General features: G+C 45.5%; 1 protein-coding gene across 6 annotated transcripts in view; it reads left to right on the top strand.

Moving 5' to 3' along the window:
• IGF2BP2 (insulin like growth factor 2 mRNA binding protein 2) overlaps positions 1–21,047 on the top strand; it is a 160,261-nt gene extending 139,214 nt beyond the window's left edge. For 3 of the 6 annotated variants that reach the window (XM_027109634.1, XM_027109651.1, XM_027109659.1), the window contains 6 exons: positions 8,006–8,074; positions 8,947–9,063; positions 13,037–13,111; positions 17,466–17,597; positions 17,965–18,078; positions 19,415–21,047. In XM_027109634.1, the coding sequence (XP_026965435.1) occupies positions 8,006–8,074; positions 8,947–9,063; positions 13,037–13,111; positions 17,466–17,597; positions 17,965–18,078; positions 19,415–19,507 (600 nt within the window). In that variant the 3' untranslated portion in view covers positions 19,508–21,047. The remainder of the gene's footprint in view (positions 1–8,005; positions 8,075–8,946; positions 9,064–13,036; positions 13,112–17,465; positions 17,598–17,964; positions 18,079–19,414) is intronic. The other 3 variants (XM_027109643.1, XM_027109668.1, XM_027109674.1) reach the window with 2 other exon arrangements.
• The last annotated feature ends 377 nt before the right edge of the window (positions 21,048–21,424 follow it).

Genomic DNA, 21,424 nt, shown 5'->3' on the forward strand with positions numbered 1-21,424 from the left:
ATCCAAAGGTCAGGAAGTCTGTGCACCTCTTTGCAGCTGGCTCACACATGCACAAATTGGTCTCTCAACTCTGGAAGCTTCTAATGTATGTGTGTATGTATGAAAATTACCATTATCATTTTCTGGTTATAAAAGTAATATGTGCAAAGTATTTAAGAAGCAAATAATACAAGTGCAGGTTTTTTCTTAATCTAGAAATAATCAGTGTTTCTGTGTATATGTGTGGGTATGTATACAATTTATATATACATGTATAATGTATTAAATATATAGGTGACATGTGTGTGTGTGTGTGTGTGTGTGTGTATTCCAAATTTTCACTCTACAGTGGAAATCCTTGTATATATATCTTGGTTCTTTTATCCAGCTATTTTCTCAATAAATTCCTGGAAATAGACTTGCGGAGCCAAAGAATGTATAAATTTTATATGTAACTATAAAAAATATAAATATTGATAAATTTTGATACATAAAGAATATACTACTTTTCCTTCCTATCTGGTATGTGACAGAGAGGTGTTTTTTTCCTCCTATACTCACTACCAATGTAATTATTCCTTGCAATCTGATACTTTAAAGGGTGCTATTATGAGATTTAACACTGGGGCTTATTGGCCATTTTTTTCCCTCTCTAATGAATTGTCTTTTTGTATCCCATGCCCATCAGTCTATTAAGAGGCAGTATAGATTCTGGAGTCAGGCTGCCTGTATTTGAATCTGTGCACTATATCACTTGTTATTTTTAACAAACTTGGGCAAGTGACTTAACCTCTTTGTGTCTCCATGTCCCTGTCTATAAGATGGGGGTAATAATAGTACACATATCGTGGGGTTGTTAAATAAGTAAAAACCTGCACACAGTAATTGCTATGTAAATCTTAGCTGCTGTTGTCATTTACCGCCATCTTTTTCTTAATGATTTGTAACAGCTAATTACATATTAAAGCTGTTAACCATTTGTCATGTTGTAAATATCTTCCACCAGCTTGTCATTTCTTTTTGCTTTATTTGTGGTGTCTTGTGCCATAGTAAATTCTTTTTTTGGCTTAATTTTTTTACCTTTTTTTTCTTTCTTCTTTATAAAATTAATTTTTATTAGAGTATAGTTGCTTTACAATGTTATGTGAGTTTCTGCTATGCAGCAAAGTGAATCAGTTATACATATACATATATCCACTCTTTTTTAGATTTCCTTCCCGTTTAGGTCACCACAGAGCATTGAGTAGAGTTCCCTGTGCTATACACTAGGTTCTCATTAGTTATCTATTTTATGCATAGTAGTGTTTATATGTCAGTCCCAATCTCCCTCTTCCTCCCACTTCCCCTTCCCCCCTTGGTAACCATAAGTTTGTTCTCTACATCTGTGACTCTATTTCTGCTTCACAAATAAGTTCACCTGTACCATTTTTTTATATTCCACATATAAGCGATAATTTGATTTTCTCTTTCTGACTTCCTTCACTCTGTATGACAATCTCTAGGTCCATCCACATCTCTGCAAATTGTGCCATAGTAATTTAAAATAGATACTTTTTGAACAATCGAACTATGCTGTGTGAAGTAAATAGTAAACGTTTCCCTTCAGTCTTCCTTCTCTTACCCAAATTTCACCCAGCAACCACTCCCCAGAAGTATAGCACTATTATGTTTTAAAATATGTTTTATGAGCGTATATAATCCTATAATCATATTATTCCAAACAAATGGAATCATGCCACACACAATGAATTACTGTGTTTTTTATTTGTTTGTTTCCATTTTTTACTTACTGTGGGCATCCTTTCCATATTTAGAACTAATTCTCTTTGATGGCTATGTAGTATTCCATTGTATGAAATTTACTATAATTTTTCTACTGAGCATACTATTTTTCTACATTTGGGTTGTCTCTAGGCTTTCTCTCCTACAAATAGTGTCAAAAGGAATATCCTTATACATAAATGTGTGACTATATCTAAAAGTAAATTCTAAGACTGCAATTATTGCATCGAAGGGGAATGTATTTTAAATTTTCACATTTCCCTTCAGCAGAACTTACGCAGAAATTTTAAGAATTAAGATAGTTAAATCAATGATGTTTTCCTTTATGGACTTCTGGCCTTTGTTGTTATGCTAAGAAAAAGCCTTCTGCCATCTAAGACTATAAAATATTCTCCCAAGTTTTCTTACAGTAATTTTGAGTTGTTGCTTCTGGGGGATCATAGTTTATTATTCACAGGGAATTTATCTTAACTTGTACTTTGAGATAGGGATCTAACGTTATTTTTTTTCCAAATAGCCAGTTTTCCGAAAGTCACTTACTGAGAAATGTACCATTTCATCGCTCAATTTGAAAGGGCAGCTTTGTTGTTCGCTTAATTCCCACTGAGTCATATTCCTGGGCTCTATTCTGTTCCATTCATCTTTTTGTCTACACTGCAGTTACTATAGTTTTATAGCGTCTTTGACAGTTTCAGCAATCTTTTTTTTCCTCAAAGGTTGAATTGGAAAGATGGTCAACTTATACTATACTTGGGAAAATTAATATGTAGGAATTTTCTGTTCCTTGAAGATTTGATACAATCCATCCATAAAAATTCTGGGCCTAGTACCTTTTGTTTGGAGAAAGATTGATCATTTATAACCTTTTCAATTTCTTATATTTTCCTATGAAAGTATTCATCTCTCTTTTCATACTTAGTGACACAAAGCTGTGCAGAGCAAACTGTTGCCTTTTAAAGCTGCGAACTTGCGAATCTCTCTCTCTTTTAATTCCTAACATCATATATTTCCTTTCCGTTCTTTTTCTTGATCAAATTTACTAGGGATTTTTCTTTTAATTTTTAAGTAGTTAAGGGTTTCTTTTTTGTTATCCTATAATTGTTTCCTGTACATTTTGTACTCAAAGAATGTTATTGGAACATCTCTGATTCTTGTGGTCTTGCTCATGCATGATCAAATTTTGGAAATCATGGGCACTTGGAAAGATGTACCTTCTCTGATGGACTCAAAGTTGTGTATATGGCTGTAAAATCAAGCTTTTAATTGGTTGATTAAAAGCTTGTATCCTCTATTTTATTATTTTTATCTCTATGACTTACTACATTTTGAGAGCAGTTTACTGTTCTCCCACTATGATTATGATTTTTCAAATTCTTTATTTCTAACAGATTTTTGTTTAATGTATTTTTATTATATTACTCTATAAATAACCTGGAATTTTCGTACAAATTATTAAATTTTCTTTCTAAGTCAATACACAGTCTCATATTTCACAGTTATTTAGAATTAACTAAACTTTTCTTACTGGTCTCTTTGCTCACTACAGATGGTTTCTTGAATTCCATATCCTCTTATTTTTTGAGTTATTTGTTTTCGTTTCTTTGTTTTTCTGGAGTAGTTCCTCAAACAACTTTTTTTTCAGGAATAATTATGTAAGTAGTATAATTTCTAAGCTTTTCTATACCTGAAAATGCCTCCCCCGCCCCACTTCATATGTGAATGAAAGTTCAACTAGGTATCTAAAAATTCTAGGGTCTTAGTTCCTTTAGAACTCTGAAAACATTGTTGCTACCAGTCTGATTTCTCTTACTTTAGTAGGTAACTTTTTTTTTTTCTTTTGTCTAAGTTTTTTGCCTTTTGTAGTATTTTACTGATACCCTTGGAAATCAGAAATCTGACTCTGAGCCCTTTAATCTGAACATTCAAGTTTTTCATTGGTTCAGGAAAACCTTCTGCGTCTGTAATTAATTTTAGCATTGCCTCTCTTCCCTCCACTCCATTTCCTCCTGGAGTTTCCACTTTATGGAAAGAGAGTAGATCTTCCCACTCTACTCGTCTTGTCTGAGTCCTTCCTCTTGTTTTGCGTGAGTTAATCTTCTTGTGCACTGATTGGCTTTTCAAGAGTGTCCATGCTGCTATTTGTATGACTTCTATGGAGTTTTTACTCCACAAGTCATGTTTTTAATTTCTAAGATCGATCTAGTTCTCTGATTGGCTTCCCTCATAGCAGTCTACTCACATATTAAAGCACTGCCCTCTTGAATCTCACTGAGAAATAAAGCAGACTTTTTAGAAAAGCTCTCCCTCTTTCCTGAATTAATTCACTGAGATCATTTTCTTGCCTTGCTCAGCTTTGCTCCCCTCTTCCATGCTGCTGATTCACTGTATATGTCCAGTGAGTTTTAATTGTCCATTCATGTACTTAAACTCAGCAGAGGGCATATTAGAATCCTTAGGGGAGCCTTATCATAACTACACCATGGGCCCCACCTGAACTAATAAATTTGGAATGTTCCAGAGGAGGGCAGTGTTGGGTTAAGATCTTGGGACGCAGAGTCAGACACAGAGATCTGTGCCCAAACCTTGGCTCCACCTCTTGCTAGCTTACCAATTCCTGGTCCGCCTCAGCTTCTGAGGTGGTCCTCTGAGAGCTCACAGGGGTGATAGGCAGGGGCTGGAAGGAGGCACTGGACAAGCTGGGATAGAATGGTGCACCTTCTGAATCTTGAATAGCTCTGCCCATGACTCTGACCAAGTCCACTCCCTTCCTCCCATGTCCGTATCCCTGGTTCCCAGGGAGAGCACCTGCCGTCTTTATAACAGAACTCTGTCATCACACTACGGCTAGTTATATTTTTGAACCTAATTTGTATGCCTGACCCTTGCTCTCTTTACTACCCCTTCAACACCCCTCTCTCTTTCTGCTCCCTGATTTCTTCATGATTCAGAATATCACCTAAATGATACATCAAATGGTCATACACAACAGCTAGGAACTGAGGACCCTGCAGTTCTTCCAGAAAGAGCAGGGCCAACTTAAAATTGAATTCCATTCTAAATGTTCATGAGTATGTTTGATATATACGCCTCTACTACCCCCAGCGTAGTCAAGCACAGAGGAAACACAGACACTAGTTGCCCTCAAACGGAATTTGAAATGAACCAGTGGATAATAGTGACCCCCTGCACCCTTGCTGCCTCTTCTTTTGGGGGAGCATACCTGGCAGGGGCACCTTCACCATAACCTCTTCTCCCCCCCCATATCCCAAATCATAATTCTTTTGAAACACTCAAAAGTAAAGTAGCTTCTCCCTCATAAAATATGTGGGGACCCTCAAACTGAGACAGTAAAAGCCCAGTTGCCATTTTAGGGTTGTGGTTCCATCCCGCCCACCCCACTCTGGGGCCCCAGTTTGTCAGCTGGCTACAGCCTGCTTTCCCATTAAAGAGAACATTTATTTAAGTCATGACAGGTTACTTTTTGGTCATTATGACTAAGCTTCTCTTCCAGTTGAGGTTGTGGACTCCATGTAAGCATGGGGGTGGGGGGAATGGAAAGTGTGCTCTGATAAGTGATAAATAAGTACGCACTTAACACTCAGTAGTTCAAGCCATACGGTGCCTGATGATGGATTCTCCATTCCTGTGACCTCATTGAATGCCACGTAACGTCCTTCAGGGGCATCCATTGTACTTTGGGTCAAATCCACGTCCAAATCAAGGCCCACGGAGCCCTCCCTGCGTGATCTCACACTACCTGCCTCCCCATGCCATCAGGCTGTTCTCTCAGTTGCTTTCACCATACTGGCCTCTTTTCTGTTTTCCAAACAGACCAACCCCTTTCCTAGCTCTGCACCTCTCAGAACCCTGCTTAGAATGTCTCTTCCCTAGTGCCTTGCATGGGGCTCCATCTCCTCCGTGGGTCCCAACTCAGAGGTCACCTCCTCCAAGAGGCTTCCCAGACCCTCCAGCTGAAGTTGCCATCCCACTCATCTCAGCAGCTACCCATCCTCATAGCCTCCTGTTCGTTTCTTTCACATGCTTGTCTGCCTCTCCAGTAGAACCTAAGTTCTGTGGTGGCAGTGACTGACCTTTTTTGTCTCAGTAGCTGTGTCCCCAGCACCTAGAGCAGTGCTTTGCTCAAATATCTTTTGGATGAATGAGTAAACAATTGAATGAACTCCCACAACAGTATTGTAAGCTCTGGATATTATTTTAATCCACTTGTGGATGAGGTTCAGAAAAGCTGAATAAATTATTCCAAGTTGTATAGAACTAGTGATTCAGACTCAAGTCTTCTGGGTCTTCTGACTCCAAAAACCAACTTATATACACAAAGACTAATGACAGCCTCAGCTAGAAACAAGTTCCTGATTGCCGAGTTTTGGGGTTCTTTCTCCACAACAGTTTTCCAGCTGTAACTCATGAATAAAAAGAGGACTGGGGAATTCTTTCTTTTTATCCTTTTATAGTTCATCGCCTCCCCTCACCCAAGTGGTAGATCTAAATTTGATATAGTGTTTATATTGGGAGTATTTGAACCCAGAATGGAGGTAGCTACACTTGTGGTTTGTCTATTTTGAGGCCAAATCACAATTCAAAAGAATTATTTCTGCCGAGAGCTGAAGGAAAAGCTCTCCAGGCGAGAGGAGGGCAGAAGCATCCTTTCCCCAAGGTAGAGCTTTGTCTGAGCAGAAAAGCTGCAGGAATTCTCCCTGACCCGCCGTGGCCCAGGAAAGGAACCTGCACTGAGAAGAGTCTGGAGCTGATGCTCTTCAAGAAAGAGGCAGGCCCAAGTGAGCCAAACGTCTTCACTCAGCTTCCTTTCGAAAGTGGACGTCTGCCAGAAGAACGCTGATCTCATAGCCCCCTCTTGTGGCCTTGAGGTGTCACTGCAGCCTCTTTCCAAGTCGTGAGAGCAGAGGCTTGCATTACAGGATCGTTCCCTTCCTTTGGCAAAGCTCTGTCCCCTGCAGGTGCTGTGGACACTCAGAGCACGCTTGGAGGAAGTTCCCCACCATGTTCACATCTCTTTTCCCCTGAAGTCCACTATCCAAACTCAAAAAGAGGAATAGTTTCATTTTTGTCCCTAATGAGTCCAAAGGCAAAGTTATGCTCTGGAACTCAGAATCCAACTGGACATTCAGGAGACAGAGGATACCAGGAGATTTGTTCAAGGACCCTCAAATGAAAGCTAGGTCCCCTAACTTCAAGCCTCCAACTGGTGTCTGACCACTGCTAGATGGCCCCTCAGGGATTGGTTCCATGGTGCCCAGAACTGTCCACCTCCCTTCCTGTAATAGGCATGTCAGCATTTACTTGGCCTTATGTGTAACGCACAGTGAACTAGACATTGCTGACTCTACTTAATGTCCTGCCCATAAAATATATAAATGCAGATGTATTCCTGTCTTGCAGGACTATTGTGAGGATTAAGAGAGCTTATGGGGAATTCCCTGGTGGTCGAGTGGTTAGGACTCCACGCTTTCACTGTAGGTGGCATGGGTTCGATCCCTGGTCGGGGAACTAAGGATCCCACATGCTGCGTGGCACAGCCAAAAATAAATTTATTTTTTTTAAAAAGAGTTTATGGATAAAGTATCTACCACAATGCCTAGGACACAGTAGGTATTCAATAAAAAGCAGCTACTTTAAAAATTAACGCTACTTTCCTAATAGCTCTGTTTTCTTCTACCACATCTGCCTTCCTGTCCCCTGCTTCCCCCTCCCCCTCCACAATACGTATTTATTCATTCATTTTCTCTCCTCAGTTTCGTTTTCAATTTCTCTATTCTCAGTCTCTCCATTCCTTCTGAGATTCTCTGGGCGCTCACTGACCTGACTTCCCAGGAACACTTTGCTTGTTTAGAGTAACTCTTGGATTTGTCCTGGCACTCTCTGTTTCTTTAATCTGTGGTTCATAATTCCTCAGAGTAGAAACCACTGGCGCTTCCTCTCTGCCTGAGGGCAGGTTAAAAAGTGCGTGAGCATGTGCCCTCCTCCGGTGGGTTCCTGGGAAGCCTAGACCATGACTCAGCTTGGAAATGATGAATATCCAGCCCAGCCAGTGCTCCGTGAGGGAAGGAAGCAGAGATCCGAGCTGCAGAGGCACAGGTGTGCCTTTAGGACAGCGCGGCCCGGTGGTGGTGCCGGGAGCCTGTGTTGTGTGTGGGAATCTTGCCTCCCTGGGTTTGGTGAGCGGCCCTATGGGCCCTGCTGACTGACGGTTTCTCTCCTGCTGCAGACCCACTCCGGATACTTCTCCAGCTTGTACCCCCCTCACCAGTTCGGCCCGTTCCCGCATCATCACTCAGTAAGTGCCCACAGTTCAGCCCCATCTGCCACTCGTCCCTCTCCTGTGGCCGGTGCCGCTCAGTCCTTGGCAGACTGACCAGTGCATGCTCACGGTGTGCGTGCCGGGTCCCCTGGTTCCAGGCTGTCCTGGGAGTGACACATTGCAGGGCATCAGCACACCAGACCGCCCGGCACTCAAGGGCACTGAGTGGCCCTTCAGCATCCTGCTGGTGCTCACAGATCCCACAGGTGGCCGGAAACTGGTGCAGAGGAGCAATCAGCAGGTCAGATTAGGAGGTGGTGTTGGGCTAAAGAACAGAGCCTCCGAAGTTCTTTAATAAAGTCTAGCAAGTGGGCCGTGTCATGCCCACAGACCCCTACAGACAAGAACAGCAAGGGCCCCTGGCGGGCTTGCCTGTGTCTCTGGGCCGTCCCCTCGCAGCCTGTTCAGGGCAGGTTTAATTACACTCTCGTTTTGAACCCAGTCCCCCTCCAGTGAAAATGCCGCTCCTGCCCACTAGGTGGGAGGGCAGCTCTCCATTCCTGCTAACAAAGTGCCTCAGGCCAGGTGTGCTTAATAGCTACTGATTCCTTGGATGAAGACACAGGAGAAATACACATCACATTTGAACTTGACAGAAGGCCCGTGGACAGACAGCTTGCTGTGTCCAGCAAATTCAGAGCTGCCCAGGAGGAGTTTGCACTCTAGTGGTTGTGTAGTTGGTGTGGATCCTGTTCAAGTTCATCCCTCCAGCTTCCCCCCTTGCAGCGCCCTAGGCCCCAGAAGAAGCCCATGCAGCATCCGGCCATTGCTCCGTTACTGCTGAGTGCCTGAAGGAGCAGCCCCAGTAGGAATGATGTCGTCTGTCTTGTCTTGTCCTGTCCTTCCAGTATCCAGAGCAGGAGATTGTGAATCTCTTCATCCCAACCCAGGCTGTGGGTGCTATCATCGGGAAGAAAGGGGCGCACATTAAACAGCTGGCCAGATTCGCCGGGGCCTCCATCAAGGTAAAGCCGCTCTTGACAGCTGCCCCTGTCCCACCCTCTTCCACCCCCATCGCCACCCCATGTCCCTTGTTCCTTCTGTCCGTCCCGGGCAATTCTTACACCATCCATAAAATCCTCCAGGACCTGGAAAGCCTGCCTTCCGGACTATTCCCATGTGCACTCATCTTTACCTCTCTCACTCCTTTTTTGTTCCACTAACAAATGAATTAGGAAAAAATACTAGTAATACGTAAGCCAACCTGGTCCTCTTTGGGCTACCATAGTCCTCAAGATAAAGCAAAGGCTGAGGATTCTCCCAAGTGAAGGGAGTGAGCCTAAGGAGAGCGATAATTTATATTCAGCAGTTGTCAGTGCTTTGATGCTTTAGTTAGTCTCCATTTCAGAAACCTTTGAACTTTGAAACAAAGAGCTTGAATGGAAAACTCTTTGAAAGGCAGTGATGAAGCCGCAGATAAACAAAAGCCGGTGACATAACCTGAGCCGCGGCCTCCCGGTTGAGGAGAGAGGTCAGGAAGGAGGGCCCCTGATTCACCCGAGTGCAGACACAGCTGCAGTTACATTCCCACCGCCTGTCTCCTGGAGCACAATGGGAAGAGTCGGCAGAGAAGCTGAAAGGGGAGGATTATTCGACCCTGGTCCCGCTCCAAGCCCAGCTATCAGCGCTGACTCACGGGCAGAATGCTGAGCACGTCCCAAGCCTCGTGAAACGCTGTCGGAAACAAGAGTTCCCGTTGTTACGTAAAATAATTTGCTGCCATGGGACAACCCGGAATTCCGAACAAGAAGTCTCATGACTTGGAGAGAAAGAATGCTTACACTTTCTCCCTAAGAAGAGCTGGAATTTCTCCCACAGCAAGTGTGCTGGAGAAAAAACAAAAACAAAACATTCTGAGTAGTGCAGAACAAGGATTGCAGTGATACCATGAAAGAATTTTATGTAGGTAAATCATTTCCCCTCTCGGTGCTCGTTTATCTCACCTGCAAAGCCCGCAGATTGGAGGAGAGCCCGAGGTGGGGGCAGACGGTGGTGGAGCACCCGGGGCCTTTGCACCCGGCAGGCTTGTTGCAGGTGAGACCCCAGCCCAGGTACTGACTGGCTGTGCTGGGCCCACCCTCTGTGTGGGACAGGTAAGGTATGGACGACCACTGGGCTGGCTGCACCCTGAGGGCCATTCTCAGTGTCCGGTCCTGTGGTCTGAGGTGCGATGCAGCGCAAGGGACAGAATGAGACAATTTCAACTAAAAGGGACTTGAGGGATCATTTCATCAAATCCTCTCTTTTTCCCCTGAGAAAAGGGAGACTGAGAGAGGGAACGGGAGATGGCCAAGGCACGCAGGTGGCAGGACTGGCTCTTAGATAGCAGTTCTGCCGACTTGTAGGCTACAGGGCACTTCCCAGGACTAATCGCAGCAATAACTCTCCACTTACCATTGCCCATAAGGAACTAGGGCCCAGTGTTTCATTGACATGTCAGTGGCCGCAAAGCTAAAGAATGTGAGGGCTGAGGTTGGACCGGGCTATCCTATTTTTGGTCCAATGTTTTTTCAACCTGAGTGCTATACCAGAGTCATTCCAGCAAGACTTTGGGAGAGTAGAGAAGGATCAACCCCTTGGGCTTCCCCCACAGCATCCCCATAGTCCCTCTCTGTCCCAGCAGAGTTGAGTGGTGGCATGACTTCTGTGATGGGCAAAGACAGCCGGGGACAGAATGGGCTCTGGCTCTCTCCAGAGTAGTAGAGAAAAAGAGAGGAAGCCAGGGAAACCAAAGATTGGCAAGAGACATATCCTACTTTTTAAAATCAATCTGGTTTTTGCTAGATTTCCTTTATCTTGACGGTTCTCTGACAGCATTTGTCTCTAAGGGTGATGATCTCACTAATTCCAGAGAACCACCCCCAATCCTGCTCTACCAGTCTTCAGGGGCCCCAACTAGAGGCACATTTGATGCTGCTGGGGCGGGGGGAGAGCTTTACACTGACACGTGGGAGCAGAGTGCTGGAAGGGGGTGGGCTGAGTTGGGATCGGGCGGTGCACGCAAGAGGTGTTTCAGTTACAGGTGGGAGCTGAGCCCCTGTCGCCTGCCTTTCCTGCACATCATCTGGCCAACAGCCTTCAGAATGCCACACACAATTCCTGATCCTTGTTTCAGCCCTGCTCACCCGTGATCTTGGTGGTCACCTCATCTTTCTGCATCCCATTTGCTTCAGTCATAAAGTGGAGTCCTCATTCCAGGTCCTCTCAGGGAGTTGGCCTGGGGAGTGCTATTCCAGAACTGCAGGAGCACACGTGCGGCTCTCAAGAGTTCTGGGCTGGGCTGTGAATACTAGGTAGTGGAGAGACGGGGGGCTTTCTTTCAGGATCAGAACAAGGCAACTGTGAGAACTGATGGGGTCAACGTGAATTATGAATGAGCCTTTCAGCCCTTCTTGATTTGGGTGGATAAGAGCTGGGAACCACTGTGTCCGTGCTCCTGTCACTCTCATTTACTCTTGGAAATAAGGAGCAGATTTAGTGCCACCTATGGATGTAGAAGTAGAGATGAGGGTTCCCACCAGGGATCTTAAGGGCCAGTCTGTATGCAGCCTGCTGGAGGCTCTCAGTCCCCGGGACACGTCTGTTTTTTGGCTGAAGCTGCTGCCCTGCAGTTGAAGGCTGGCAGGTGGTCAGCCCACAGCCAAGGGAAGACCCCCCCCAGGAAGCTCAGTGGTCGGTGACCAGTGTCTCACGTTCATCCTCGTGCCACCAAGTAGTCAGGGCCAGATCTTTGAAGGTCTCATGGACAAGGTCAGCACAGGCCTTGGGTCTGTCTTCATGGTGAAGCTGGGACAGCGACACAGGACCCTGAGGCCTGCAGGTGCAGCCTGGCTTAGGACATGTACTGAGAGAAAACTAAAACCCTGTGGAGGTGGAGGTCTTCTTGCGGGAGCCAAGACTGAGACACAGTGGTTCAGAGATGATAACTTCAGACATGCCCCGTCAGTGGTGAATCATGTTCAGCTGAACAGCTCAGTCTCGGGGTTGGGGTCTCTGGGTGGTGTGTAGGACTTTATGAGGTGCATTTGTGTACTAACCTCACTCCTGGCTCATCCCTAAGTGCCTGGTGTACTTTTAGATCATTTAAAAGTAACTTTATGGGAATTCCCTGGTGGTCCAGTGGTTAGGACTCCGCGCTTCCGTTGCAGGGGGCACAAGTTCCCTGATTAGGGAACTAAGATCCCACAAGCCACGTGGCATGGCCAAAAAAATAAATAAATTTAACTTTAATTATGCTACATTGTATTTATTTTTAAAGCTACCTTAAAAGGTTTTTGAAATAAGGCAGGGTATGCGGGGAAAAAAATATGTAAAGAGGATCTAACAAAAAGATGTTCGGTTGTTCCATCTTGAGTTCTGTTACAAAAGACGTCAGAGTCACAGAGTGAGCGCTAGGAGGTTTTGAGCTTGCCAGGTTCAACTGCCATGTTTCATCTGTGGGGAGAGGAGGGGTTTGTAGAGCGCGCACTGGAACCAGGGTGTTCTCGTGCTTGCTCTGGTGCCATCGGTTGATTTCGTGTGCTACAGAGGAGCTGGTCCTAGTCACACCTGTCACTAACGGCCCTTTCTGCAGGCTGACTCCAACTTAACTCCTCTGTGGACCAGCCCTTCCTCGCTTCTGGGCCCTCGGTGGGCTAGTGGAGCTCCTTGGTGAAAGGAGGCTGGTCACACTGCTGGTGGGGGCAGGGACAGGCAGTAAGTACTAACTTGTTTCCAACTATTCCTGGGTGGCCAGAGACCCAAATTTGATACTGGGCACTACGGTCATAATCTCCTAAGACCCAGAGTGGAAGCAGCAGGGTCAGACAAAGCACCAGGTACAAAGGTGTGAGTCTTATAATCTCTTGCTAGTGGGTGTGCCATCCTCTTAGACAAGGAGGAGGAGCTCGGGGAACAGAGCCAAGCAGTAGCATTTCCCTCTTGCTTTGTGAACTGCAGATTGCCCCAGCAGAAGGCCCAGACGTCAGTGAAAGGATGGTCATCATCACCGGCCCACCTGAAGCCCAGTTCAAGGTCAGTGCCAAGAACCCCCTCAGCCCTGTAGCCCTGGATACAGGGCAGCCTGTTAGGGAAGGCTGAGGGCCTTTAGCAGGCGCAGCTGCCCCAGAGCCAGGTTCAGGCTCTTCTTTGGAGGCCCAACCTCCATTTCCCTTCCTTCTATAGTCCCACCCACCCTGTCTTCCCCACCTCCAGGCTGCTCCCTCTGTGTGGAGCCCTCCTTTCCCTTCTTTCCCCTGGAAAAGTGGACTCTCTGTCAATGCCCAGTTAAGATGGCATCTCTGATCCCATTGGTCGTGGTTTTGAAGATGGGGCATAAACATGGGTGTGAGGGAAAATAGCACAGTTTGTTGGAAGTGTTGGGGGTGGGGGGCGGTGCACTGTTTCAATTTTTATTTTATATTGGAGTATAGTGCACTTACAACGTTGTGTCGGTTTTAGGTGTACAGCAAAGTGATTCAGTTATACATATACATATATCCATTCTTTTTCAGATTTTTTTCCCATATAGGTTAGTACACAATATTGAGTACAGTTCCTTATGCTATACAGTAGGTCCTTGTTGACTATTTTATATATAGTAGTGTGTATATGTTAATCCCAAACTCCTACTAATTTATCCCTCCCCCCCACGTTTCCCCTTTGGTAACCGTAAGTTTGTTTTCAAAGTCTGTGTCTGTTTCGTAAATAAGTTCATTTGTATCATTTAGATTCCACATATAAGTGATATCATGATATTCCTTTTTCTCTGTCTGACTGACTTCCGTTAGTATGATAATCTCTAGGTCCATCCATGTTGCTGTAGTGGTATTATTTCATTCTTTTATATGGATGAGTAATATTCAATTGTGTGTGTGTGTATATATTTATCTTTTGGTTGGAACATTTAATCCATTTACATTTAAGGTAATTATCAATATGTATGTTCTTATTGCCATTTTGCTAATTGTTTTGTATTTGTAGGTCTTTTTTCTTCCCTTCCTCTTTTTTTTCTTGTGATTTGATGACTATCTTAATGTTGTGTTTGGAATTGCTCTTTTGTGTGTGTGTGCTCCTGTTGTAGATTTTTGGTTTGTGGTTACCACAAGGTTTTGATATAGCAGTCTGTGTGTGTGTGTGTGTGTGTGTGTGTGTGTGATTGTTTAAAGTTGCTGGTCTCTTCATTTCAAATGCATTTCCAATATCCTGCATTTGTACTCTCCTCAGGATTGCTGGTTTTGATATCACATTTGTGTGTGGATGATTTCCTACCTTTACTGTATGTTTGCCTTTTACCGGTGAGCTTTTCCATTCGTAATTTTCCTGTTTCTAGCTGTGGGCTTTTCTTTTCCACCTAGAGAAGTTCCTTTAGCATTTGTTGTAAAGCTGGTTTGGTGGTGCTGAATTCTCTTAGCTTGTGCTTGTCTGTAAAGCTTTTGCTTTCTCTGTTGAATCTGAACAAGAGCCTTGGTGGGTAGAGTATTCTTGGTTGTAGTTTTTTCCCCTTTTATCACTTTAAATATATGGTGCCACTCCCTTCTGGCCTGCAGAGTTTCTGCTGAAAAATCAGTTGATAACCTTCTGGGGATTCCCTTGTATGTTATTTGTTGCTTTTCTCTTGTTGCTTTTAATATTTTCCCTTTGTTTTTAATTTTTGTCAGTTTGATTAATATGTCTCAGCATGTTCCTCCTTGGGTTTATCCTGTATGGGATTCTCTGTGCTTCCTGGACTTCAGTGAGTGTTTCCTTTCCCATGTTAGGGAAGTTTTTGGCTATTATCTTTTCAAATATTTTCTAGGGCCATTTCTCTCTTCTCCTTCTGGAACCCCTGTAATGCAAATGTTGGAGCATTTAATGTTGCCCCAGAGGTCTCTTAAATTGTCCTCATTTCTTTTCTTTTTTCTTTATTCTGTTCTGTGGCAGTGATTTCAACCAGTCTGTCTCCCAGCTCACTTATTTATTCTTCTGCCTCATCTGTTCTGCCTTTGATTCTTTCTAGTGTATTTTTCATTTCAGTTATTGTATTGTTCATCTGTTTGTTCTTTAAATCTTTTAGCTCTTTGTTAAATATTTCTTGTATCTTCTTGGTCTGTGCCTCCATTCTTTTTCCAAGATCTTGGATTATCTTTACTATCATTATTCTGAATTCTTTTTTCAGGGGGATTGCCTATCTCTAATTCACTTAGTTGTTCTTCTGAGATTTTATCTTGTTCCTTTGTCTGGAACATATTTCTCTGCTGTCTCATTTTGTCTGACTTTCTGTGTTTGTGGTCTCCGTTCTGCAGGCTGCCAGATTGTAGTTCTTGCTTCTGGTGTCTGCCTTAACCCCTGGCTGAGGTTGGTCCAGGGGCTTGTGCAGGCTTCCTGGTGGGACGGACTTGTGCCTGCCCGTGGGAGGGTGGAGCTGGGTCTTGTCCCTCTGGTGGGCACAGCCGTGTCAAGGGGTGTGTCGAGAGGTGGCTGTGGGCTCAGGATGACTTTAGGCAGCTGTCAGTGGGTGGGTCTGTATTCCCACCTTGTTGGTTGTTTGGCCTGAGGCCTGCAAGCACTGGAGCCTGCAGGCTGTTGGGTGGGGCCAGGTTTCAGTACCAAGATGGCGACCTCAGGGAGGAGGCATACTCACGCTGAGAAGTATTCCGTGGGGCCCCCGCCACCAGTGTCCTTGCCACTGCAGTGGGCCACAGCCAACCCCTGCCTCCCCAGGAGACCCTCCAAGACCCACAGGTAGGTCTGGCCCAGGCTCCTGTGGAGTCACTGCTTTGTCCTGGGTCCCAGTTCACATGAAACCTTGTATGCACCCTCCAAGAATGGAGTCTCTGTTTCCTCTAGTCTTGCAGAGCTCTTGCACTCAAGCCCCACTGGCCTTCAAAGCCAAATGCTCTGGAGGCTCCTCCTCCAGATGCCAGACCCCCAGGCTGAGGAGCCTGGCATGGGGCTCAGAACTCTCACTCCTGTGGGAGAACCTCTACAATATAATTAGCTTCCAGTTTGTGGGTCACCCACCTGGTGGGTATGGGATTTGATTATATCGTGAAAGCACCCCTCCTGCCATCTCATTGTGGCTTCTTCTTTGTCTTTGGATGTAGAATATCTTTTTTGATAGCTTCCAGTTTTTTTGTCAATGGTTGTTCAACAGTTAGTTGTGATTTTGGTGTTTTCGTGAGAGGTGGTGAGCTCAAGTCCTTCTATTCCACCATCTTGTCTCCCTTCCCCTGCATTGTTTTGTTATTGCCTTTTCACCCCTAGGAAAATTATAACTTGAGTTTTCTAAAAGTCAGAAACATTTATTTGTAAAAATATAATTTGTATTAAAAATATTTAAAATGTGAGAAAAAAATTAACACGTGTAAATGTTCAAGAACAATAATCCTTCAACTCATGAATGGATAAACAAAATGTGGTATATCCACATATTAGGATATCATTCAGCCATGGAAAGAGTGAGATTCTGATGCATGCTATATTATGGATGAACCTAGAAAACATTACACCAAGTGAAAGAAGGCAGACACAATTGACCACATAATATATATTTCGTTTATGTGAAACATCCAGAAAAAGCAAATCCAGAGACAGAAGGGTAGTTTAGTGGTTGCCAGGGACTAGCGGAAGGGAGGAATTGGGACTGTCTGCTAACAGGTATGGGGTTTTATTTGGGGGAATGGGATGAAAATGTTCTGGATAGCAGTGGTGGTTGCACAACCTAATGAATATACTAAAAACCACTGGAGTGTACACTTTAAAGTGCTGAATTTTAAGTTACGTAAGCTATATCTCAGTTTTTTTACAAGTTCTTTTAGGGACTTCCCCGGCGATCCAGTTGTTAAGACTCTGCACTTCCACTGCAGGGGGGCACGGGTTTGATCCCTGGTTGGGGAACTAAGATCCCACATGACATGCGGTGCAGCCAATAAATAAATAAATAATTTTTTTTTTTTAAGTTCTTTTAAAAAGAACAAAAAGCTTTTGGCTACACTGGCTCTGGAGTTAAACATCAAAGAGCAAATCCCATCAACACCACCCTTGCCTCCATCCTTTAATAACCGGAGGCCTGAACGTATCATGGTGGGAGGAAGTTAAGAATTCCCTGAACAAATTCATTCAACCAAACATTTATAGTTGCTCAGGATACAGAAATAAGACATGTAGTTCCACCCTGACCCGATACACAGAAAGCTTCCTGTGCGATCCATGTGCAAACCTGAAGACACGGGAGTGTCTGTGCATGTCTGCAACGTACACTCCTTGGGTGTGGCAGGCATGCACCCACTGGGTCTGAGCGAGCTGAGCAGACCCCGGGGAGCATGGGGCTGGGGCTGTACCGTTGCCTGGACTCACTGGTTCCTGTAGCAGTGCTGCTAAAGCAGGTTGACGTGTCTTGCTCTCTCAGGCCCAGGGGCGGATCTTTGGGAAACTGAAAGAAGAAAACTTCTTTAACCCCAAAGAGGAGGTGAAGCTGGAAGCCCACATCCGAGTGCCCTCCTCTACAGCTGGCCGTGTGATCGGCAAGGGTGGCAAAACCGTAAGTGTGCTCTGAGCTGGCTTTGTCTCCTGGCCTGACTTCCCTCAGACCCCCACTGACTCTTCAAGGACAAAAATGTAATTAGCATCATCCAGAGCTGAGGGCCCCAAATCCACAGTGCTGAGCCAGACACCGAAACACCAGGGTCCTGGGTCCAGGAACACTGCATCTAGGCTATGTGCTGGGAAATGAAGACAGGGAGGCTGCCTCCTGCCCTGTAAACCCACACACATAGCAGCAGGAAGACGATAAGGAGAAGAGTCCCGCCCAGAGTATACAGACATACCTTGCAGATATTCTGGGTTCCGGTTCCCGACCACTGCAGTGAAGCAAGTCACAGGAATTTTTTTGGTTTCTCCCTTCACAGGTGAATGAACTGCAGAACTTAACCAGTGCAGAAGTCATTGTGCCTCGTGACCAAACGCCAGATGAAAATGAGGAAGTGATTGTCCGAATTATCGGGCATTTCTTTGCCAGCCAGGTACCTGTGCTGTGAGGGTCCAGTCTCTCCTGCTAATCTCTTTGCAAGTCTCTAAGTTCTTGGTGACCTGTCCGGTGGCCCCAGGCCGTGCACACACACCCCCACCCTGACCCCCATGCACAGATGGAACAGGACAGGGGCAACTGTTCCTTGGCTCACCACTGCTCTCCCAGGCCTGCTGGAGGAGCCTGAGGAAGGGTATAGAGCTTTGGAGTCAAGCCAGCACAGTTCAAGCCTCTGAAATGCTGAACTGCGGGCTCTCCTGTTCCCTCGTCCTCCCGCTCAGGCCTCAGTCACAGCCTTCCCCTGCTGGGAGCCATATATCAGGCAAGGGCCACCCTTGGGCCCTGAGGACCAGCCTAGGTGCCAGAATTCCACTATTATGGGTTAAACGCTCATGTCAGGAGACCCTTGTTTCTCTTTCCTCTCCTCTGCTTCACTGTGACAACCCCCATTAGGACTCAGGGCCCCACACAGCTGCTTCTCTTCCAGTCAGAAGGGCTAGTGACTCAGAATCACGTGACCTGGTTCTTTTTGATGCTTTTTTGTTGTTGGGGGAGGGGGTTGGGTTTGGGGATAGAGCAGTCCAGTCACTGTCCCAAAGGAGCAGAGGCAGTCTAAGCCAACACTGCAGGTTTGTCTGAGCGTCAGCCTGCGCTCTCAGTGCCGTGCCTTTGCCAGGACCTGCCACGCTGCTGTGCCCTGCACCCCACCAGCACCCTTTGAGACCATGCCTGGGGCTCTCTCATCCCAGCTCTTCCAGTGTTCCGGGCGTGGGTCTCAATGTCTGGGCTCCTGTAGGCGTTCAGTCTGCAGGGTTCTCCCTGCAGTGGGAGCAGCAGGGTGGGTGAGGGGACAGGTTTGGGTTCATGTGTTTTCTCCACTTGTTCAGGGTAGAGTGTCTGGCCCGTTTCTCACTTTCTCCCCATCCCATTGACCGTCCATCTTCCCTTGCCATACACCACTGTCTCTGCAGTAACTCTAGGAAGGCAGGGAGGAGGCGAAGCGTTGGACGTTGGAGCATGTGTTAGCTGGGAGGGAGGATGCCGTCTGACCTCTACAGGTTCCCTAGTCACTAATGCCCTGGTTCTGCTTCCTGGGGTCCCACCCTCTTACCCTCCACCCAGCAGCCTCAGCAGGGTGGGGGGTGGGGAACTCTGCCACTTTACTTCCAGGCAGAAAAGGCCTGGAGTCAGGGCCTCAGTAGGTAGATGACACTTTTCTGAGTTTACCGCCTCCTTCCCCCAAGTCCCAGCCCTGCTTCCCCACACCCCACTGCTTGTCCTCAGAACTGGGTTCCTTTTCTCCCCTGTCCCCCTCCTCTCCCTTGCTGCAGACTGCACAGCGCAAGATCAGGGAAATTGTACAACAGGTGAAGCAGCAGGAGCAGAAATATCCTCAGGGAGTTGCCTCACAACGCAGCAAGTGAGGCTCCCACAGGCACCAGCAAACAACGGATGAATGTAGCCCTTCCAACACCTGACAGAATGAGACCAAACACAGCCAGCCAGATCGGGAGCAAACCAAAGACCATCCTGAGGAATGAGAAGTCTGCGGAGGCGCCAGGGGCTCTGCAGAGGCCCTGAGAATCCGGGGGGCCAGGGAGGAGGCGGGAGGGCAGCCGTGCCGGGGCCCGGCCTCCCAGCTCCCCCAGGGCCTCTGCAGGCTTCCCAGCCATCCACTTCACCATCCACTCGGGTCTCTCCTAACCCCACCACGCTATCCCTTCTAGTTGAACTAACATAGGTGAATGCGTTCAAATCAAAGCAAAATTCACACCCTTTTCTTTTTGCGGAAAATTGTCTCTGTACATGTATGTACATATTAGAAGGGAAAGATGTTAAGATATGTGGCCTGTGGGTTACACAGGGTGCCTGCGGCGTTAATATATTTTAGAAATAATATATCAGATAACTCAACTAACTCCAATTTTTAATCAGTTATTCTTTTTTCTTTTTAAAGAGAAAGCAGGCTTTTCTAGACTTTAAAGAATAAAGTCGTGCTTTGGGAGTTCTAACGGTTTAGTAAGGAGCTTCAAGGCCACCCACACAAAATTCACCCGGAGGGAAATCTCGTCGAAAGGACACTCACAGCAGTTCTGGATCACCTGTGTATGTCAACAGAAGGGATACCGTCTCTCTGAAGAGGAAACTCTGTCTCTCTTCATCCCTGTCTAGCTCACACACCCATTTCTCTTTGCTTCACAGGTTTTAAACTGGTTTTTGCATACTGCTATATAATTCTCTGTCTCTCTCTGTTTATCTCTCCCCTACCCCCTCTCTCCCTCCCCATCCTCTCCATCCCCATTCTTGTTAATTCCCTCATCCCTCTGTCTCAATTCCCATATCTACGCACCCCCCAGGCAAAGCAGTGCTCTGAGTATCACATCACACAAAGGAACAAAAGCGAAACACACAAACCAGCCTCAACTTACACTTGGTTACTCAAAAGAACAAGAGTCAATGGTACTTGTCCTAGCATTTTGGAAGAGGAAAAACAGTAACCCATCAAACCAACCAACCAAACAAAGAAAAATTCCACAAAGAAAGAATGTATTTTGTCTTTTTACATTTTGGTGTATAAGCCATCAATATTCAGCAAAATTATTTCTTTCTTTTAAAAAAAAATATGGAGGAACATAGCAATTTACACGAGGTCGTTGGCCCAGGGCGTTAAATTTACAGATTTTTTTAACGAGAAAAACACACAAAAAAAAGCTACCTCAGGTGTTTTTTACCTCAGCACCTTGCTCTTGTGTTTCCCTTAGAGATTTTGTAAAACTGATAGTTGGAGCATTTTTTTATTTTTTTAATAAAAATGAGTTGGAAAAAAATAAGATATCAGCTGCCAGCCTGGAGAAGGTAACAGTCCAAGTGTGCAACAGCCGTTCTGAATTGTCTTCCGCTAGCCAAGAACCTATATGGCCTTCTTTTGGACAAACCTTGAAAATGTTTATTTAAAAAAAAAAAGTGACAAAGAAAAACAGAGAGAGAATATTGGAGATGTCCTGAATTTCAATAGGGTACGCGCCATTAGGGCTTTTTGCGCTAAAGGATGAACATGTACTGGTTTATGTGAACAAGCCATTTTACCACCAGACTGCAATGCCAGTTTCCTCTACTGCAAACAGTGTTCTGTGACAAAAACAAAAACAAACAAAAAGAAATATATCCAGCTAACAAGATCCTGGTGTCTTGGTCTCTTATTTTACTAAGTATCACCCATCCCAAAGTGTCAGCTGAATTCCACCTCTGAGGGGACTTCAGGGAAATGGGTGGCATATACCGTCAGGTCTGGGAAGCTACACTGAGGAGGCTGGCTTCTCCAGGCAGGTCTTTGGGAGAGA

Source organism: Aethalodelphis obliquidens, unplaced genomic scaffold (assembly GCF_003676395.1).
Source record: "Aethalodelphis obliquidens isolate GAN/ISIS:26980383/991018 unplaced genomic scaffold, ASM367639v1 scaffold1, whole genome shotgun sequence".
Lineage (NCBI taxonomy): Eukaryota > Metazoa > Chordata > Mammalia > Artiodactyla > Delphinidae > Aethalodelphis > Aethalodelphis obliquidens.